General features: G+C 46.4%; 1 protein-coding gene across 2 annotated transcripts; it reads right to left on the bottom strand.

The window, feature by feature from the left end:
• Nucleotides 1-105: 105 nt before the first annotated feature.
• On the bottom strand, nucleotides 106-19363 carry LOC115408267 (fibronectin-like). 2 transcript variants are annotated; one of them, XM_030118953.1, is made up of 46 exons: nucleotides 19222-19363; nucleotides 18834-18959; nucleotides 18458-18595; nucleotides 17822-17953; nucleotides 17278-17415; nucleotides 17039-17185; nucleotides 16760-16942; nucleotides 16450-16632; nucleotides 16184-16360; nucleotides 15019-15174; nucleotides 14781-14909; nucleotides 14535-14678; nucleotides 13891-14012; nucleotides 12904-13072; nucleotides 12640-12816; nucleotides 12436-12564; nucleotides 12264-12353; nucleotides 11976-12170; nucleotides 10919-11197; nucleotides 10567-10830; nucleotides 10373-10467; nucleotides 10000-10168; nucleotides 9726-9812; nucleotides 9326-9517; nucleotides 8088-8366; nucleotides 7683-7874; nucleotides 7479-7568; nucleotides 6938-7204; nucleotides 6739-6855; nucleotides 6489-6650; nucleotides 6246-6401; nucleotides 6027-6143; nucleotides 5090-5359; nucleotides 4821-5008; nucleotides 4643-4730; nucleotides 4385-4564; nucleotides 4206-4295; nucleotides 3309-3497; nucleotides 3121-3210; nucleotides 2266-2723; nucleotides 2045-2183; nucleotides 1562-1723; nucleotides 1355-1480; nucleotides 1155-1261; nucleotides 968-1060; nucleotides 106-818 (listed from the first exon to the last, which is right to left on the bottom strand). In XM_030118953.1, exons 1-46 carry the CDS (start codon nucleotides 19361-19363, stop codon nucleotides 741-743), a joined length of 7401 nt encoding a protein of 2466 aa, XP_029974813.1. In that variant the 3' UTR covers nucleotides 106-740. The 2 variants fall into 2 exon arrangements, with proteins under 2 accessions (XP_029974813.1, XP_029974900.1); XM_030119040.1 differs by lacking the exon at nucleotides 8088-8366.
• Nucleotides 19364-20192: the final 829 nt, after the last annotated feature.

Here is a 20192-nt window from a genome sequence, read left to right as displayed (position 1 = left end):
CAGTCATCGCACTGTGGGAACTCCAACAATAAAACATTGGAAACGCTGGTTCCCACAATGCCTTAGTCCTCATGCAGTTAAAGAAAGAACCCAAACAGGACTGTGGAGGTGGTATCGGGATCTCTCCAGCTTTATTAAAATAAGGGACTTCTTGTCAAAGGTAGAAACATCTTTGGCACTGACAGAGTACAAAAATAGAAACGTTCACAATCTCGCACCCTAGTTCACACTTTCAATGAAATTAAAGGGATAAATTAGTAGAAAGACAGAATTCAAAGTGTGCCAATCACACAGTGCGAGTCCTCTGCAGTGAGCAAAGTGCTCTGGAGAAGAGAAACATGGACAAATTAAACATTAACAGGTACATTGACATTCTTTAACACAGTGCTATCTTTCAGTTTTTTGCATTTGGATTAAAGGAAAATGCATCTCCACATTCGAACGGAAAACAAATGCCAGTTTGACAAGTTTATGACTGTCACAAGTTGCGAATAATCATAGGATCACACTGGAACTTTCATTAGAAAAGCAAATTCAGAGAACTTTTGAGTCAACAGTGAAAAGACCGGCTTAAGAAAACAATACTGATTGTTCAGGCAGCAGTGAAACAACTAAAAGTTGTCAGAAGAGTGACGGGGCAGTTAGTTCTGTTCAGTCGCAGACGGCGTGGCTTCGACGGGAGGAAACAGTGCAGAAACTGGATGGCGACGGAGCAAAGCAGATGTCGGGCCGACCATCCGTTACTCGTGGGCGTTTTGAGGAACGTGTACGTCTGCTAGCAGGTCTGGTCGGAGGCACTCGATGGGACAGTGGATGTTCTGGAGAAAGAGCGGTGGTAATATTTGAAAAGGGATACGATATGACCGAAACCTCTGCTCGTCTTATTTCAACCATAACATCAACCAACTTTAAAAAAAATCATTTAAAGTTTGCTGGCCGACACTTTAAATCTTACACTTCCACTCACCTTGCGCAGTAAGCTATCTCCGTATCTGGTCGGGTGCAGCACACTGGCGTCCACGTCACTGCCAGGTCGGCGACAGTTCTCGCAACGCCAACCCTGGTCAGGCAAGACACAAAAGCACGCGTCAGCTTGTACTACGTTCATGATTCACGTGCATTAAACATCTGACGGAATGGCTGTAACGCTTCACCTGTTGGCCTCCGAAGCAGGTGCAGGTACAGATGGCGCCCAGGTACTCCTTCTGCCACTGGTTGCCCACTTGGTAGGTTTTGCCTTCATCGTAGCACATGGAATCATCTGTGTGAAGTCGTAGGGACAGAAATGGTTCATACGCCACTCGGTAAGTGCGAGGAGCACTAACAGGATGTTTATGTACGGAAGGGATCTTACGCGGTTCACACTTGAACTCTCCTTTGCCATTTCCCAAGCAAGTGCAGCTCATCAGGTGTCCGTTCTCAGCTCGACGGTCCCACTTCTCCCCGATGCGGTAGTTCATGCCACTGTCATGGCACCACTCTGAAAGTTTGGAAAAAAAAAAAAAATCATTAAGAAATTCTAAGGAATCTTCAGGAGCAAGAAAGTCATCCTCAGACTCACTGGAAGAGTCGCATCTGAAGTGGCCGCTGCCCAGTCCCAGGCACCTGCACCACAGCTTGAAGCCCGTTTCAGACATCCGCTCCCACTCGGCGCCGACGTCGTGGTAGGTCCCCGTGAAGGCATCGTAGCAGGAGTCCTTACTGGCGGGAACTCCATTGTCAACTGAATCAAAACGGTGAAAAAACCCCTTAAAAGTTCTGGTTTTTGCTATATTGCGTTCAATTTGGTTACTCTTAAATGTGAAATCTTGTTTCAGAGATCTTGTTGCACAAATATGATGCTCAAATAATGTAAATTTTAGTCAGAGCCATTTAAATTTTTTCTTAACCATTTTCTTTCCAAACTCTTCAAGGAAAAGACAATTATTCAATTTGAGAAATCGCTGTATTTAGTGGGAAATGTCATTTATTCAACCCAAAAAGATTAGCAATCAAATGTGGGCTGCCTCCATTTTATAATTCGTCCTTGCTGTGGGATTCTTACTTGTGTTTCCTGCGGTGACGACCTGCTCCAGAACCTTGTGTTTGAGCGCCCCCAGCAGAGCCTCCACCATCACGTTGTAGTTGGCTCCGGGAGTGAGTCCGATCAGGGTGGCAGTTGTGGCTGAGCCCGGCAGGCGGACCTAAACAGACAGAGAGAGAATGAATCCGGTCCAGAGCGCCTGAGGGGCAGACCGGGAGGGGAAGAGGCCCTGCGTCTCTTACCTGGAACATCTTTTCATTCAGTTCAGTGACGGGGTTGCAGGACACCAGGTAGTTGTCGCTCTGCTTGTACGGCTTCCAGGAGATCGTGGTTCGAGTTTGGGCCTCCTGAGGTGTTCCTGTCTCGTTACCAAACGGTACTCCGATGGGCACGTTCAGCTTCAAAATGGGCAACCTGCGACCCTCTGCATCGGGAAGGGGCAAAAACACCAGGGGCTCATGCACTTGCCCGTAGGGCGACTGTGGACTGCCACTGTTCCCATTCAGCCGGTTGTTGCCGCCATTGTTGTTGTACTCTGTGTACTCCACACGCTGGCTCTGATCACCGAACCCGTCCTGGCTATTGGTGCCAACTACTTGGACTCGATTGTCAAAGTCAGTTTCAGGCACGTCCAGCTTGTCATCGAGACCTCCGGGGCGGTTCGGCTGCGGCAAAGGCAGGGGGAGGAAGGAGTCTGGGTCTGCGCAGGAGAGACGGGTTAGGGAAGCCAGCAGGTTAGAAGAGGGGGGGGGAGGAAAGGCACAGCTGCTCTAACATATCTCAGCCTACAGGAGGCGGCAGATATGCAGCATTTCTAACCAGGACAGTGTGTGTCCTGAAGCAGTTTTGCAAACACACAGGATATATTTTGAATGGTATTTGTGGGGGCATTCAAAATAATGAGGGTGTATTAGAGTTCGGCAGCCTGATGCCGATTGACTGCTTCTCATCTGTGCTGTTGCAGCTTGATATTTAACGCAGCTGAGCAGATTAAATGTGCTGTTCAGGCCCTCACATTTTGAGTTCACTTGAATTTTGGTTGTTGAAGGCATCATGTCTCCATCATATTGATCTGGGAACAGTGTCAAAATACTCACTGGTCCTGATCCTGCCCACCAGAGGCGTGCTCCTCTGTGTGTTCTGGATCGCAACGATCTTAATGATGTACTCCGTGGCTGGTTTCAGGTCTTAGACAAGGAAAAAAAGGTTAAGAGTGGAATATGTCAATAAGTACTTTCAATCCCATGCAGCAAAAGTGAGACTGGATTGATTGACGGACACATACTAGATATGGTGGCGTAGTTCTGGCCGGCGTGGGGCCGTGGGATGAGCTCTCGAGGGGCGCGCCCCGACTCCTCATAGGTGACGTAGTATCCTGTGATCTGAGAGGCCGGAGGCTGCCAGGTGAACGAGATGGAGGTGGGGGTCACAGAGGTGAAGTGGAGGTTGGTGGGAGCCTGGACCACTGCTGAGCCTGTAAAACAGAGCAGAACATTTCACAGGTTCATACGGGGCTCGTTGCATCAGTTTGTTCAAAATTAACCTCAAAATTGAAATAACAGGTTTAATCTTTTTGAAGAAATAAATTATGTTTAAAACTTAGTGTCTGCATCCACAATGCAGAAACAAATTCAGGGGATCAAAAAAAGTCAATATAACTTCACTGATATGCTTTTTTACACCTTCTTCACATGTATCGTTAATTGACTGTAATAGCTCCAACGGCAGGCGTTATAAATACCTACTAGTTTAACTGTGTTGTGAACAAGGAGAATCTGTCCATTCACATTATTTTTACCTTTAATTCCAAGAAAATAGTCACACTTCTGCACTCCTAATTCTTTAATTTATTTCCTATGTGTCAAAATAATGTCATCTTCACTTTATTTGCTCAATAATTTTTCCCAGTCAGTTTTCTCAGAACCGATCATTCTCTACTCTATTTTTTAAAGGTGCAGTATGTAACCCTGAAGTATTGCCCCTTGGTGGCAGGGATGAGCCACTTTAACATTCCATTTAAAAGTTAATAATCATCAAGAGCTTCAGGAATTGTCATTTTGATTGCTCCACGTACAAAAGTTGCCACTGACAGCCCATTTTCTGTTGTCAGACTGAGGACACACTCGACAGTGGCTCTCTTGTCAGTGAAACCACCCGATCAGGCGTCAGAACGGCGTCGTACCTGTCTGAATGTTGAGAGTAACTGGGGCGCTCTTCGTGTTTCCGTTCAGGGTGTAGAGGTTAACAGAGTACATGGTGCTCGGCTGCAGACCTTCAAAATAACACAAGCACACCAGTGAAGCGAGAACACTGAAAATCGCAGCTTGCAAACACGTTTACAGGCAGAGACGCGCGCCGTACCTGTGAGGGTGTAGGTGTAGGCATCTCCCGGGATGGTCCTCCTGATGGTGGGCTGCGAGCCACTGAGCGGCGTGGTCTCAATGAGGAAACCAGTCATGGTTTCTCCCTTTGTGCGCCAGGTCAGCGTGAAAGAAGTGTCCTTAACGTCAGAAATACGCACACGGCGAGGAGGGCTCACATCTGCACGGGCGAGGAAATATATTTAGTAAAGAGTCGGTGGGAACTGAAAGTGTGAGCATCGATGCTTCAGATAGCGACCTTGCAGGGTGGTTGTCTCTCCCTGTAGAGGTCTGCTGGTGAGAGAGTTCTTCAGGGCATAAACCTGGACCTCATATGTAGTTGCAACCTAAAATACACAAATATACAGCTGATAACTACACACTGCCTGACTACAATGTTTTTTAGTTGTACATTTAATGAGAATAAGTCTTTTTACCATCAGACCGGGTACAACAACACGTGTTGTGTCAGGAGCAACATTCATTTCTTTGCGGGGACTGTTGACGTTCTTGGGACTGACGACCACACGGTAGCCCGTCAGTTGTGCATTCTGAGGACGCCACGACACGGTGAAGAAGGTAGGACCGACCTCTGAGATCTGCAGGTCAGTCGGCGCAGGGATCACTGAGACACGACGAAGAAAACGTTAAAACACGAGTGGCCGAAACAGCCTGGAATGCACCGTTGGTTTCTGTGCGGATCTACCTGTGGCCTGTGTTCCCACTAACGGTGTGCTGGGCGTTCGATCGTGCAGGGCGATGACTTTAACCGTGTACTCAGTGCCGGGGCGAAGGCCGTTCAGCACCACAGTGTCCTGGTCGCCTCTGGGCGCCGGGCGCAGCTCTCTGGTGCCCTCCTCTGGGCTCGAGTACAAGATGCGGTACGACGTGACCGTGCCGTCGGGATGATCCCACGTGATGCGCATCGAGGTGGAGTCAATGTCAGAGAAGATCAACTCCTTGGGACGATCCATTGCTGAAAAGAGAGACAGAAAAAAATAGTTTTTGCTCTGAAGTAGATTTATTAAATGACAAACAAAACAAAACAAAACAATAAAGACATTTTACAACACCTGCTGTGATTTAGTTTGTCTGAAGTGCAGTGATTTATTCTGACAGCCACACTTGAAGGTGATTACTCACAGACAAGTTATGCACTTTGTAAAATAAAGATGAGGGTAGAATCAAGAGCCATGCATTTTTTTTTTTTTTTGCTTTTTTGTTTTTTTATGTGTGACTTTTCCACATGGTGGCTTGAGGTCATGATTATAAGCTGGTTAGTTGCTCCTAATTAATTACTGAGGCATTTTCCAGTATGTCTTCATCACAGGTCAAATGATATAAAAAGGACAAAAGAGAATAATCATTTACTGCACAAGGCATAGTAGTTCTTTCTTCCTATTTACACTCTGCCTTCATGGTAGCACAATAATCTTTCCTTATCTAGAATGTTTTTTATGCACATTTAAAAGCTAAATATGATTTATAATAATGTATGAATGACTTTATTTCTGTTACAAATCAAACTGATGGCAGAAACAAATCCTTACGCCCACAGAAACCTGTAAGAAACGAAATTTTGGTAATGGACTGCTATGAACCTTTGTTGAATGATCTTTTTTTCCTAACTAAGTCAAACTCACCAGTGACAGCATTCTCCACGGCAGGAGATGAAGGCGCTCCATCGCTGCCCAGGGCATAAACACTGACAACGTATTCCACAGTGGGCATCAGGCCTGTGAAAGTCATCTGTGTCTGATCTATAAAGACAAAAGCACAGGAACCCATGAGGAGACAATGAATGAGTTGGGACAACATGAATTTCTGTACATAAAACAAAAGCGACAGTCTGATTCTTTTACCTGGGGGAACAACCTCAGAGTAGGAAGGTCCCAGTCCGTTTCGAGGGACGCCTGTGACCCTGTAGCCTCTGACTGGACCCTGAGCGGGAGACCAGCGAACGGTGATGGCGTTGTCGCTGATGTCTGTCAGCCTCATGTTAGGGGGGGCCTCCATATCTGATGAAACATGACGTCAGGATGAAACTTTAGAGACAGTGTAATCTGTCAACAACACACTTCATTCCCAGGAATGTTTCGCCGTACCGGTCTTGTGCGTGATGTAGACGGGGGTGTTGGAGGCGGGACTGTCTCCTCGTGCGCTGACTGCATACACTGTGATGGTGTAGTCAGTACCGGGCTTCAGTCCGTGGATGGTGGCAGTTGTCTGAGTGCCTGGGATTGTAAACTCTTGAGGAGTCTCGCCACCTTCAGCGAAAGTAGAGAAGGATCAGGTGTTAAGCATCGACCAGCCGACAGGTTCAGCTAAAGTACGAAGCAAAACACGTTGACTGACTGGTCCCTCCGTAGGTGATCCTGTAGTTCCTCACTGCGACAGAGGGGGCGTCCCATCGAATGGTGATGCTGGTGGGGGAGGACGACGTAACCTCCAGATCAGTGGGAGCATCAGAGACTGGAAAACAAGAAAATTAAAATGGTGTAAAAACAAATTATTAAGGGTTGTGGCTGAAAAGGTGACCAGTACAGAAACTCACTCGTTGCCTGGGTGCCGGTGAGAGGCTGGCTCTCCTGATTGTTAATGACGGCGTAAACGTGCACCAGGTACTCCGTCTCAGGTGTGAGTCCAGTCAGCGTGAAGTGATTTCTGGTTGGGGGAAGCCTCTCGTCCTTCGCCCGTCCGCCGCTCGTCTTCTGGTAACGGATCCGGTAGCCGCTGATGACCGCAGTCGGAGCCACCCAGTGAACGGTGAAGGAGTTGGTCCGGATGTCAGAGAAGTCCAAGCCGGTCGGCGCGTCCACGGCTGCAGGAGAACGTATGGATGAGGAAGAAGGCTTAGGATGTGTGCAAAGATAAAAGCAAATGCAACTGAAATGAATTGTAAAAGAGTTCTCTTTACAAACGATACTGAAACAAGTCATGTTAAGCAGGAAACTACATGCATGCAGTGAAACAGAGCATAAATAATAAGTCATTTTTAACCTTCTGTTAAACATTCTCTCTATTTCATTAAACTGAATCTAGAGTAAACAAATGATATCACACCTCAAAATCATTAGATAATAAATGCCATTCACCTGTCCTGTGATTTCCCGTGGCTGGTTCACTTTCTCGTTCACCGTACACACACACGACGCTGATACGGTACTCAGTGTTGGGCAGCAGGTCTTTGGGAGAGCAGTGGAATGTCTGGTTAGAGCACTCTGACATGGAGCAGTGCAAAACAAAACCACTTTCAAGCCCGTCAGAAACAAACACTCTGGTCCCTCATGTCGTCTTACTCTGCAGCAGTAAGGTGTTGGTGGCTCCGCCCACGTTGACCTCTTTGACGTCGTCGTCTGTGGCCACAGGGTGGTACCGGACGACGAACCGGGAGATATCGCTCGGCGTGGCGACATGGGGGATCGTCCATGTAACCCTAACGCTGTCAGGGCCCACCCCTCCAAACTGCAGGTGAGTGGGAGCGGGAATGGCTGCAAAGTTACAAGCTACAGGTTACAAACCACGCTGCAAAACCAAGAGGATCACAGAGCAATGTTTTAGCTCAAGAGGAATTAAAGTGATATAACTGCTGTGATTAAACGTGTGCAATAGATCAATAATTTAACAAATATTAAAAATGCCTTCATTAGTTCTCCAATCAACACCCAAGCCCCTCCCACTGACGGAGTGAAATAATCAATCACCAGCATGCGTTTGCTTTGTGTGAGTGGTCGGCTGGCTCTCGCCCTCCTCTGTTAACGTGACGATACTGACGTCATAGTCCACGCCCGGCTCCAGACCACGGATCGTGTAATAACCCGCAGAATCCTCCACCGTGTCTTGGAAAATTGGCGAGCGCTCGCCTGACGTTGCCACCGTTATTCGGTAGCCGGTAATGGTAGTATGATTCAGGGGGATCCAGCGCAGGCCAATGGTGGTGTCAGTAATGTCGACAAAGTCAATATGACTCGGAGTGGGGAAGTCTGGAAGGGTTAGGCCATTCGCAAAGCGCAAGCACAATTAAACAGTCAGTCACAATAATTATTAATCACATCAACAACATTAATTTCATTCCTCATTAAATTCATTAAATGCATTCAGGAAACCATGCTTGACAAACACACATTACACAATTACAATTAAAATGGAGAACATATCACAAGCAATGATTAAAACCAATTAATACGGTAGAGCATGCTGGAAAAAAAATGACCATGTAATTCCCCTGATCTCCATGCAAATTTAAGGTTAGCCTATGTTCATGTTAGTACACAATGTTAATTTAACTTGTATTAGAAACTGTTTCAATGCTTGATTTTTAATCAAATGGTAAATGGTGATTTCTTTCCTTTTTTTTTTTTTTTTTTAGAATTATCTCACAGCTATGCATTTGCACAAACTTTTCCAACCACTTCTCTTTGAATGAACCTCAAGGTTCAGTGTTTGCTTTTTGCTTTCTGCCTCTGTCCCATCCTTTTCTCTCCCAACCGAAACAGCAGAAAGCTGCACCGACTGATCCCTAATCTGTCGAAAAGGGAGTTTTCACTTTCCATGTTTACTCATGTGGAGTAGACTCAGACTGAAATAAACACATCTCCTGTGGGAATAAAGGTCTACTTCATGTCTGATAAATACTCAAAATTATTTTTTATGAAGCTGCCATTAGAGCTTAACAGCTCTGTAAAATAACTTCCTGCTGTCTGTTAGATTTTAGAGATTTGTTGCTCTTTGTATGTGCCAAAAATTAAGCTGTACTTTCCTTAAAAACTCAGGAAATCCTTGTGAGGATGTAAATTCTGGAAAAAAATATTGACAGGAGGTAATAATATTGACGTTGGCTACTTTTTGACTTTCCTGCATGGACAGACCCGTCCACCCTGTTGACGCAGCTGTGTGTTTGAAGCCTCCTAACGTACGTAGACGCCTCCATGATGGCTCCTACCTGATGTGACTATAGTGGAGACGGGCACACTTTCAACGTGGCCCTTGGTGGTGAACACGCTGACGTTGTACTCCACACCCAGATTCAGATTCTCCAGCATGACTGAGGTCTGACCGACGGGCACGAACTCCTCCAGAGTGTTTCCTCTCTGCCCGTTGGTGGGCGTGCTCGTCACTCTGTAGCCTGTAATGCCTGCGACGGGTGAGACGGGACGACAGAGAACAAAACCATTCACTGATTCACTGTGAGAAATGAGAATGAAATACACAGAAGCGTCGTGTCTTGTAGTGAAGAAACAAAAAAAAAAAGAAGAAAAGATCACATTTTGAGGCCAAGGTTGAAATCTGGCATGATAAAATGAGCAGGCGGTGTGCGTGGGGGGAGGACAGTCAATATTTACCTGGGGTTTTGGATTCCACCCAGTGGACTACGAGATCTCCTGTGGTGGGTTTGGACTCTACTCTCAGGTCAGTGGGAGGAGACAGAGCTGCGAGGACAGAAAAGCAGACCCTTGAACATGAAAAGCCGGGTTTGTTGCAGCAGTACCATCTTTCACAACCTCCTGCCAAAATGGTTTGAACAGCGCCGCGTCAGCAGCCGCCAGTTATACAACTGATTCTTCTCTGCCTTTTGTTAAGCCCTGAGCTTTTTCGTCGGTCGGACTGAGTACGCACAGGTGACGGCAGTGCGGGTGACGGGGTTTCCACGGTTACGTCCGTTGAAGATGGGCTGAACGCTGTAGGTGTACTGGGTTCCTGGAAAGAGACCGTCCACAAACACACGTCCAGAGGACGAGGTGTCTTCTCTGGGAGATTCGCCCTCCTGGCTGGGGAGCACAGACAGCTGGAAAGGAGACATTAATAACTTATTACTATTTATTTAATTAATGATTTGCCCATGTTGTGGACAGAGACCAACATTAAAACAGATTTACAAGTCAAATGCCTGTAATTTCACACCAGCCTCATCACTTTAACAAAAGCTGCTTCTGTGTATTAATTAGGTAACCATATGAAGAAATCCCGGGTTAAATCCCACGGCCTTTACCTTGTAGCTGAACCTGCTGACGGGTATCCAGGAGATGATGATGGAGCTATCAGTCACCTCTGTGCTGTAGATTGGAGCATTTCCCATTTGAGGGGCTGCGACGGGAACAGAATGAGAAAGAAACATCTTAAATTCACAGACCCCAACAGACATTTTGTACTTTTTGAATGTGTGTTGTTCCCCTTTACACCCACCAGTGGTGAAATACTCGGTGACGCCCTCGCTCAGCTCATTGGCCAGCTCAGAGTGCAGGACAGCAGTGTACTGCGTGTCCGGGCGTAAGTTTCTCAAGGGGTACTGGGTGACTCCGCCTGGGATCCTCTTCTCCACGGGGCTGGAGCCCTCGATGCTCAGGAAGAGGCGGTAGCCGGTGACCACGGCACGAGGAGCGTCCCAGATGACAAGTGCGTTGTCTGGGCCGATGTCAGTGAAGCGCACGTTTGTGGGGGTGTCGGGTTCTGTCGGGGTCAGAAAACAGAACATGTAAGTCAAAAGATCTGTTTTGTTTAATGCTGCAAATCCCACTGTAAGTAAAGCGTCACTTACTGGTGGACTTTTCTCCAACAAGCGGCTCACTCTCAACCCCACCGCTGATGGCGTAGATGTAGAAGCGGTAGAGCATGCCGGGCTGCAGGTGGGTGATCTCAGCGTACGCGTTGGGTGAGATGGGCAGCGGCAGGAGCCTCATCTCGACGCCATCGGGGCTGACGGGGGTGAAGGACACTCTGTAGCCGCTCACGTCTCTCGGGGGGCCAGTCCAGATGATGGTGATTTTGGAGTCTGATACTTCATAGAACTGCAGGTCTGTGGGGGCCTGGACCACCTCTGGAAACAGAAAGGGGATGAAGTTAAGAGGGAGTTAAAAGTGCAGTCAGTCATGATCTATAGCTATATTTCTCTGCTGTCGCTTTTTGATTCATTTTAGCATTTCAAATGCAATTCCTGAAGTGTTTCTAATATTCATCGTCATGCCTTTCTTTTCACAGATCCCAAACGTAACAGTGATGTTCCTTTAATGTGTGATTTTAATGCATTTCCAATTTCTCATAATGCAATCTGAACTGCCTTTATCTTTATATAAGTAAACATTCCCATATTTTTCATCAAAACATTTGTAAATTATATCAACAGAAAAAAAAAACAAACTTAAGTCAAACTTAAGAAATACTGTGGATATAGGAAGTGTCTGTTTCCATATTGACAGCACAGGTTTGCTTCCCCTACACAGGGTTTGAACTACACGAGAAAAGCTGTTTCTCAGCGCGCCGTGACTTCAGGAGGTCATTCAGGGGTCACACGGTGAGGGAAACCAGACGAATGAATATTACAACGGTATGTCTTGACAGGGTAATGTTTTGACAAGCACAGGCTTCACTGAGTAGCAGAAAGTCCTTCCTTAATCCTCATGACCCTCAGAGGAATCTCCAGCTGAAACTATGAACTTGTAGTAAACGCTCTGCTTGAAAACAGCCTCTCGAGAATGAAGTAGCACCAAAAAACTTTTTATGGGGAAAAAAATAAACAATTTTTAAAAGCTAAATTACACAATAGCTACATCACTTGATGAACTTCGTTTCAAGTGTTGGTTAAAAAGAAAAGGTACCCTGTTGAGGAGATCCAGCCGTGTTGACCTGTACAAAAACAGGCTCGCTCTCCAGGTCCTCCTCCACAGCGTAGATGCTGATGTTGTAGAGCAAACCGGGCAGAAGGTCAACCAGGGTCACCGAGGTCTCGGAGTCAGGCAGGTTGAGCTCGGTGCTGCTGCCCTCCTCCGACGGTGTGTACACCACGCGGTAACCTGAGGGCACCGGGACATTCAATCATCCAAAAGTGAGGCTTGCAAGTCACGGTTATACGATTGTTGGGAGAACTCGGTTTGACCATTTCCTACCAGTAATAGGCGCCTGAGGTCTGGACCACCTGATTCGGATGGAGGTCTCTCCGACCTCGTCCACCACCTGCCTCGTGGGTTTGTCAGGGGCTAAGAAGAGAAAACACACTTGCATAAGTACTCCAACTCCTAATAACTATAATTGTTTGAACAAAGACAGCGGTTTTCCTACCTGTCGTCTGTGAGGTAGTCAGGATGAGGTTTGGCTGTCCACCCTCTGGGAGCTCATACACACTGACGTTGTACCTGCGTCCTGGCAGCAGGTCGGAGAGGGTGACAGACGTGGCCGTGCGAGGAACATCTGGAGGAGCACGCAACGCCTTAGTTTAAAGTGGCACTAATTAAAAACTGTAATGACATGTACACAGACTCTTACCCAGGACTTTAGGCTTGGATCCATCCTCACTGAGTTCATACTCCACCCTGAAGCCAGAGATGGTGGAAGAGGCTGACGTCCAGGACACAACAAAACTGTTTGAGGTGATCTCCGTCACTGACTCAGAAGTGTCCAACACTGGAGGGAGCAGGGAGGTTTCTCCCTCTGACGTTTCCACTGGAGACACAGAGATAGAAAATGTTCTGATGAGGGTTTCGTGGGACTGATGGGACTGAGTTATGATCACGCCTCCGGTCTACTCACGAGAGTGCGGGGTGGTTGTGAAATCGAAGCGTGTAACCTCGCGGCGCCCGTAGCGCAGGATGCTGATCAGCTGGCCCTCGTAGGTGATGCCCGAGCGCAGCCCGCTGATGGTGTAGGAGTTCATGTTGCCAGGGATGGTGACCTCCCTCCACGGGGAATGAGAGTTTTTCTAAAAGAGGGTGAAAATGTAAAGACGTTACCAGGACCCGTGCTTTCATTATAACCGTCTGAAGTCCTGTAATGTGGAAAACCACAGTGTGACTGAAAGCAGCTCGAGAAATGTTGAGTTCCTCAAGTGAATAATCTCATTTATTTTTGAAAAGTATGAAATAAACATTCATTTCAATATTATTTTGTCCCATCTTTTTTTTCCAGTATGTTTCACATCTAAAGTTTGTATTTAATTTAAAAAAAAAAAAAAAAAAAAAAATCAGGAATCTTTTTTACTCCAGATATCCAAACACTGCATCCCTGTCTACATATTTGGACCGAACACAAGCTAAAACTCATTAATAGCCGCATCCTGCTTTAAAAGTGTTTAGACTGGCTTTACACAGCTGGAAAACTACAGACAGGAGAACCAAGAGAAGGTTTTAAAGTGATTTTTCTGTCCAAAATCTACAGCACAAACTCTTAAAAGGAAATCTGTTTGAATTGAGTATGATTCCTTTCACACTGCAACCAGCTGGTCTCTCTTTGAAGTCGTCAAAGTGAAAAAGTTGTGTGAGAAGAGAGAAAAAAAAAAATCAGGGAAAAGGATATTTACCCTGGAAAAAAAAAAACTTGCTTGTGTGCTTAGACTGAAAAGGGGGAGTTTATGTACCTTCAGTCACCTTGTTTGTTCGTGCTCAGACTTCAAATAACATCATCAAATCCACCTGACCTCTCTCAGAGGCCCATTCTGATGCTTTCAAAACTAAGTTTTCCAGCAGAAAAAAAAAGAAAAACTCACAAAGACTTGTTTTAAGAGGCAAAAGTGAGACTCACGACTCTCCACTTGAGAATGTACTGGGTGATGTGAACGGACGACGGGGGGTTCCACTGAATTGGGTGGGAGTCCGGCTGTTTTCCCGCCTCTGTGATGATCACCTGGACAGGTCTGTGGCCGCCTGACAAGTTCAAAGATGCAACGAAGAGGTTGAGAATGAGACATCGAAAGACGGGAGAGCAAAGCCAGCACTGGCAATGACTTGCACCTAATAGGACAGTGTTACCTGCAAAGAGTGTGGGTGAAAGTTGGCGACTCTTTGGTGAGATTTGTTGCAAAGATTCATCTTTCCGGGATAAGAAAGGAACCACCAGACGGTGCTAAACCAGCTCCAACACCCACCGACATCTCTCAGTCTGAAGTAGCACCTCGGTACTATATTCATCACGGTTCATCTATCTGGTGTTCGTGCATGTGCACGCATACACATTTTCTCCCTCCCTTACCCGCACACACGAACACACACACTTTCCACTGATGACAGATGTTGCAATTTTCCTGGTGAATGTTTGATTCAGCACTCCCACACACAGCCGCTGGACAAAGTGCCACATTAAGCAACAGAAGAAGATACTGGGGGCAGAAAACGATCGACCCTCACTCCCACCCAGCAATGCTTCTCTGGCCAGAGATTTTTTTTTACCTTGGTAGTTGTGCTGCGGTTCACATCTCATTTCTCCAACTCCATTGCCATAGCAGTAACAGCGGTAGAGGATCCCATGGCTGACTTTGTCCCACGTCTCTCCGATCTGATAAAACACCCTGGTTTGTGGCTCCTGGCACTGATCTGTTGTTGAAAAACACAAGAAACGCCAGAGTTGAGCTGACGGTAACAGAGAAGGAGTGGGGCTGTGAGGTCTTCGGCCGAGCTGATAAGTCATGTACGCACCGACGGCGTCGCACTTCCAGCGGCCTCGGCCCTGTCCGTAACAGGTGCAGTTCATCATGTAGCCCTCGTTGTGCCGCTTGGAGAATTCTTGGCTCACTTCATAGGTCAATCCATCAACAATGCATTGGTCTGAATGTGCGGAGGTGAAAAAAAAAAAACAGCAAAAAGTTCACCTTTCAAGCTTTAAGGTCATGGTGTACGAACAGTTTTAATTCTCGGGATTGGACTTTTCTCTGACCTCGCAGCTGGGAGTGGGCAATGCAGCTCCACTCTCCACGGCCATTGCCCTGGCATGTGCACTCCATCATGTGGCCCAGGACGTCGTGCCGTTTGTCCCACTTGTCACCCACGCGGTACATCACCCCCTCACTGGTGGTACACACCTCCTCGTGAGCTAATCAAAGAAAAAGCCACAGGAAACAATCAGGACATTTTTCCATGCGCTTGACGAGCGGTTTCGATTCATTCCCACGCTGTGGGTGTGAGAGTGTGATCAGACAGAGTGTTTTTCCTCAGTGGAGTTTGACGATGTGAATTAACTGTTATGTAACAGCCTTGATAGAGTCATTACTCTCCCATGACGGCAGTAAATGCCAGTTATTCACTCCTCAGTTGTCTGCAAGTGACCCTCGCAAATGAGTAGCCATTAGGAACTGTGAGAACAAGATGAGATAAATACAAAAGCCTTGAGTAGAAGAAAACACTGTTTCAAAAACAAGGGATGCGTGACCAGAGATGCAGCGGAGAACAGTTGGAATGCAGAGTTAAGCAGCGCTGACCATCTGCTGAATGGATCTTCCTAATCTCAGGGTAATACTGCCCTTTTTGTCTGATTGGAATTAAACACAAACCAAACAAGTAACTCTGGGTGAGTCTCACAAAAAACTTTTGACATTCTGTATTGTGGATGTGGTACTTTGAAATGTCACCACTGTCACTAAGAATGACAATGTTACCTGTACCTTCATGTCGGTCACCTGACAGTTTAACTGGAAGTCGGTGATCCTTGATGTGTTTCATCTTAGTGCAGCTTAATGGTTAAAGTTACAAAAACACACAAATATAAATCTGGAACATTCTTCTCTGGGTGTTTAAGTAACTGTTGAAGAAGCGACTGGTTTGTGGCTTATATACGAAGTTAATACAAACAGCCGAGTCGAACTGCATCAAGGAAAGCCTACACACATGTAATAAGTCACAAAAAGATTTATTGACTATGTTCTTACTGGTTCTTCATAACAAAATACGTCTATATTCGTGTGTGTTTTAGCTCTGTCACTTTAAACACAATAAAACAATGACTGAAACATAAGCAAGAAGACATCTGTTCAGCATTTCATTGATTGATTTATTCAAATTGGAGCCTCCAGGTTTATGAAGAAGAAAACCAGACACACACTCACCGGCCATGGGGCAAAACCCAAAGCGCTGCTCGCCATCGTAGTTGTGAGTGGTCCCGCACCACCGCATGCCGTCGCGCCGCCCATCAGAGGTGCAGTCGGTGTAGTTGCGGCCGCTGTAGAGGAAGGGGAAGTGGCAAAGGGAGCCGAAGGAGTTCCCGCCTCGTGTGACCACGATGGCTGCAGTGGAGAATGACAGACAGGTGTTGCTGCGCGGCTCTGACCTGGCTGCCAACGAGAGGTCGACCAACGCAAAACACGAGTCTCACCGTTCTTCTCAGTACAGAAAGAGTACTGTTGGTCTCTCTCATAGTCGGAGGTGGTGGAGCACCAGAGCTGTCCGTCCGAGCGTCCGTCCGAGGTGCACGAGTAGTAAGTCTTCCCCATGAAGACGAAGGGAAATGCACAAGGCTGGCCGTTGGAGCTGCCACCATACACCTGTTTCTTGATCTCTGCATGAAGAAAAATGAACTGAGTAAGAAATTACAGCAAGAACCAAGCAATGCATCAATAAATGATGAAAGCCTCTCAAACAAAAGAGATAACCACAATCAAAACATGTGTCTGTCCCGTACTCACCCCACTCCTGACAGCTCACTCCGTTACCCAGGCAGGTGCAGAGCATCTGCTTGCTTCCCTGGTTCCTGATCCACCGCTGCCCGTCAAAGTAAGTGGCTCCGGAGTCCGTGCGGCAGGTTCCCTCGGCAGATGGCTCGGGCTGCTGCCGAGACCGGGTGGGGGTCAGCACTACGGCGCCAGTGGCTGAACACGACAAGAGAAGTCATTATCAGCACTGGAAAAAAAAAAAAAAAAACTATCTGAGAAAAACCTGAGCCACATTGACAATCTGGGCCTCACTTCTTCCAGCGTTGTGTCTTTCACACTTCCACTCTCCACGGCCATTTCCTAAACACAGACACTGCACAGCGTGTCCGCTGGCGTCGGTCTTGCTCCACGTGTCTCCAATACGGTAGGATCTCCTGGTGTCCTGGTCGTTGCAACGGTCTATTAGGAAACCAAAAAAAAGGTCAGCAGCCATTCCTGCATGATGCATTTAAAAGTGTTCGTTCGCGAATGAATGTGTAACTTCTGCTTACTTCTTGACGTGCAGGTGATGCGTCCGTTTCCTTCTCCCAGACAGGTGCAGTCAAGCATCATCCAGCCCTGGTAGGGTTTCTCCCACGTCTCCCCCACGACGTACGATGACGCAGCACTGTTGTCGTAGCAACGCTCGGCTGCAGAGAAAAAAACGACGCCGCTTTAATTTACTGCATTTGATGTTTCTCACAAACAGTTGCAAGATCTGACTTGAAAACATGTTGGATGTTTCCAGGAGACCAAAAAAAAAAAAAAAAAAAAAAAAAAAAGGTGAAAATCAATAACTGTGGAGGGTCAAATCAAAGACATACTCTCTCAGTCACTTACCTTGTTTGTCTGGACTGATCTCAAATATTTACAATGGTATCAGTCAAGTTTCTGAGAAATTACCCCATTTGTGATTATACGCGGGTGAATGTTGAAGACTGAACATTTAATTTGAGGTTTTTCACATTTATCTGCCTTTCAGAGAAGATTACGGAACATGCTAACATGCTGGTTGCCCTCCAACTTGAAGTTTATCGGTTCAAACAAAGAACTCACCCACAGGTTTGCACGTCCACTCTCCTTTGCCATTTCCCAGACACACACACTCCAGCATGTAGTCAGCGGTGTCATGAGGCCTCTGCCAAGTGTCTCCAATTTTATAAGACCTCCCACCTTCATGGCAACGATCTGCGAACGATGAAATGTGAAAGATCTGCTGGTTAAAGACACGCCGTTGACGTGCAAAGTGACTCATGTCATGACTGAAATTTTATTTATACATGAAGGTAATGTAAGTCTTTCCAGTGCATGCAAAAAGCAGACAAATCAACTAAGATGTTACAAACCAGCATTCAGAAAGAACATATGATTCTTATGACAGGGGTTTTCAAAGTGTGAGAGGACACACAGTCACCACCCACGCTACCACACCCCCCACCACCACCCTTTGTCTTAAGTAGAAACTTTTGGTTCGAGGCCTCAATACCTCTATTTTCACTTTCTAAGATGAACTCCTAAGCAATAAAAGCTGTATGTTTTATGGCGCTAGTGAAATTCCTTTGCATATAATGTCCAACACACACACACACACACACACACACACACACACACACACACACACACACACACACGCACGCACACACTTTGACTTTTGTGGATGTTTTTGTAAAAGCAGACACTTTATTGACTCACTTGCAATAGTGCAGCTAATCTTGCCCCGGCCAGAGCCGATGCAGGTGCAGTCCCACATCATCCCGTCCTTTGGTCTCTCGTAGGTTTCGCCCACTCGGTACGTCCGGTCATTGTACTTATCATAACAAGACTCCTCCACTGAGAGAGAAACAAAGGAAGCAGCCAAAGGTTACCCTGATGGTATTGTGAGCTCGATGGGCATGTTTCTTTTTAGCTGCATAAAGATGCAAAAGCGTGTCCTGCTGTGATATGAAGTGGCTCAGATCTGTTGTGTGATATTCAGTTTTTGTTTTTGTTTAAGATGCTTTTTTTTCTCTCTGAGACAAAGTGTCAGGCTGCTGCACTGCTGAGAGGCACCGGTCGGTGTCTCACTGACCTTCAGGCTTAGTTTTACATTTGATGCCTGCTGCTCCATTGCAGGTGCACACCAGAGTACTACCACGGTAGGGTTTCTCCCACTGCTCGTTCAGTCTGAATGAGCGACCGTTTTCCTCACAGCCGACTACAGAGATCATAACAACAACGTTGTCACATAAAGGTTACTGGACACAGAGTGAAATTGAACTATTAAAATTGGTCTGATTGGGCTCATCTTGGAGAAAATCCTCCAAGTTGCTGCAAAATTGAATTATTTCACAATTATTCAAATTAGTTTGGATATTTTAAGAACAGATCACACAGCACAGATCAGTTGTGCTGGACAAGAATACAGATTATTGATTGTTCCCATGTCGCAGAGTGAGTCTGGATGTCTCTGTACCAACCTGGAGCCACAGCCGCCGTGTCGAGAAGTTCTGGATACGTGCGATACTGGCCGGATTGTCTTTTGCTCTTGCTTGGCACGCCGTGCACCGCGCTGCTGACGCACAGCGCAACCAGCAACCCTGCCAGGGGCCCGCCGGGCATTTTGGAGAGGGAGGGGGGGGGGGGAAATAAAGCAACACCAACTGAACGAAGCAAGGTAAAATAAGAAGACAGTGCAGGAGTAAAAGCTTGGAGAGATGTGGGCTGTGTCCCTTGAAACCGCTGCTCTTCCAGGCGGGTCAGTGAGCCGCCGTGCAGCCGGTGCGCCAGGCCGAGGAGCGGGGAGCGCGCCGGTTTTATACCCGGAGCCCCGCCGCGCGGAGACCCGGAGGGGAGGGATTAACCGGAGCGTGCTCGACCCGCCCGGGGGTGAGTAATGGCAGCGCTCCTCAAATCACTCTCAAGAAAGAAAACTCAGAGGAGACGGGGGGGGGGGGGGGGGAAGCAACAACTTTTAAAAGTTAGAGAGACAAAGGACCTGATAAAATCTGTTCATTTAAAAAAAAAAAAACCTTAACGTGAAAGTAGAGAGGCCATGTGCAGGAAGAATGCGAATGATCAACTTGCAATATTTCAGAGAAACAACAGATGTTCACCTAATAAAAACTCCAGAATGATCAACTCAGTAACATGCATGATAAAAACTTGGTAGTCATGGCCTGAATCCTTTATATAAGTTCAGAATTACTCATGAGATTGATCCTGAGTATCTGAAAAGTAACGTCTTTGTTTATCCTTTCTATGAAAATTACATGATATTAGCGAGTAGGGAAAAATCAGTTCATTCAGTTTAGTCCAGAATGTGATAAAGTTTCCTCAAGCCTTGAAAAAAAATAGTCAAATGGCTTAAGGTATCCATGAAGTTTATTTTTTTGTTCAATTAATATAATATAATATAATATAATATAATATAATATAATATAATATAATA

This window comes from Salarias fasciatus, chromosome 1 (assembly GCF_902148845.1).
Source record: "Salarias fasciatus chromosome 1, fSalaFa1.1, whole genome shotgun sequence".
Lineage (NCBI taxonomy): Eukaryota > Metazoa > Chordata > Actinopteri > Blenniiformes > Blenniidae > Salarias > Salarias fasciatus.
The sequence above is the reverse complement of the archived record's forward strand: the minus strand, read 5'-3'. Positions and strand labels throughout refer to the sequence as shown.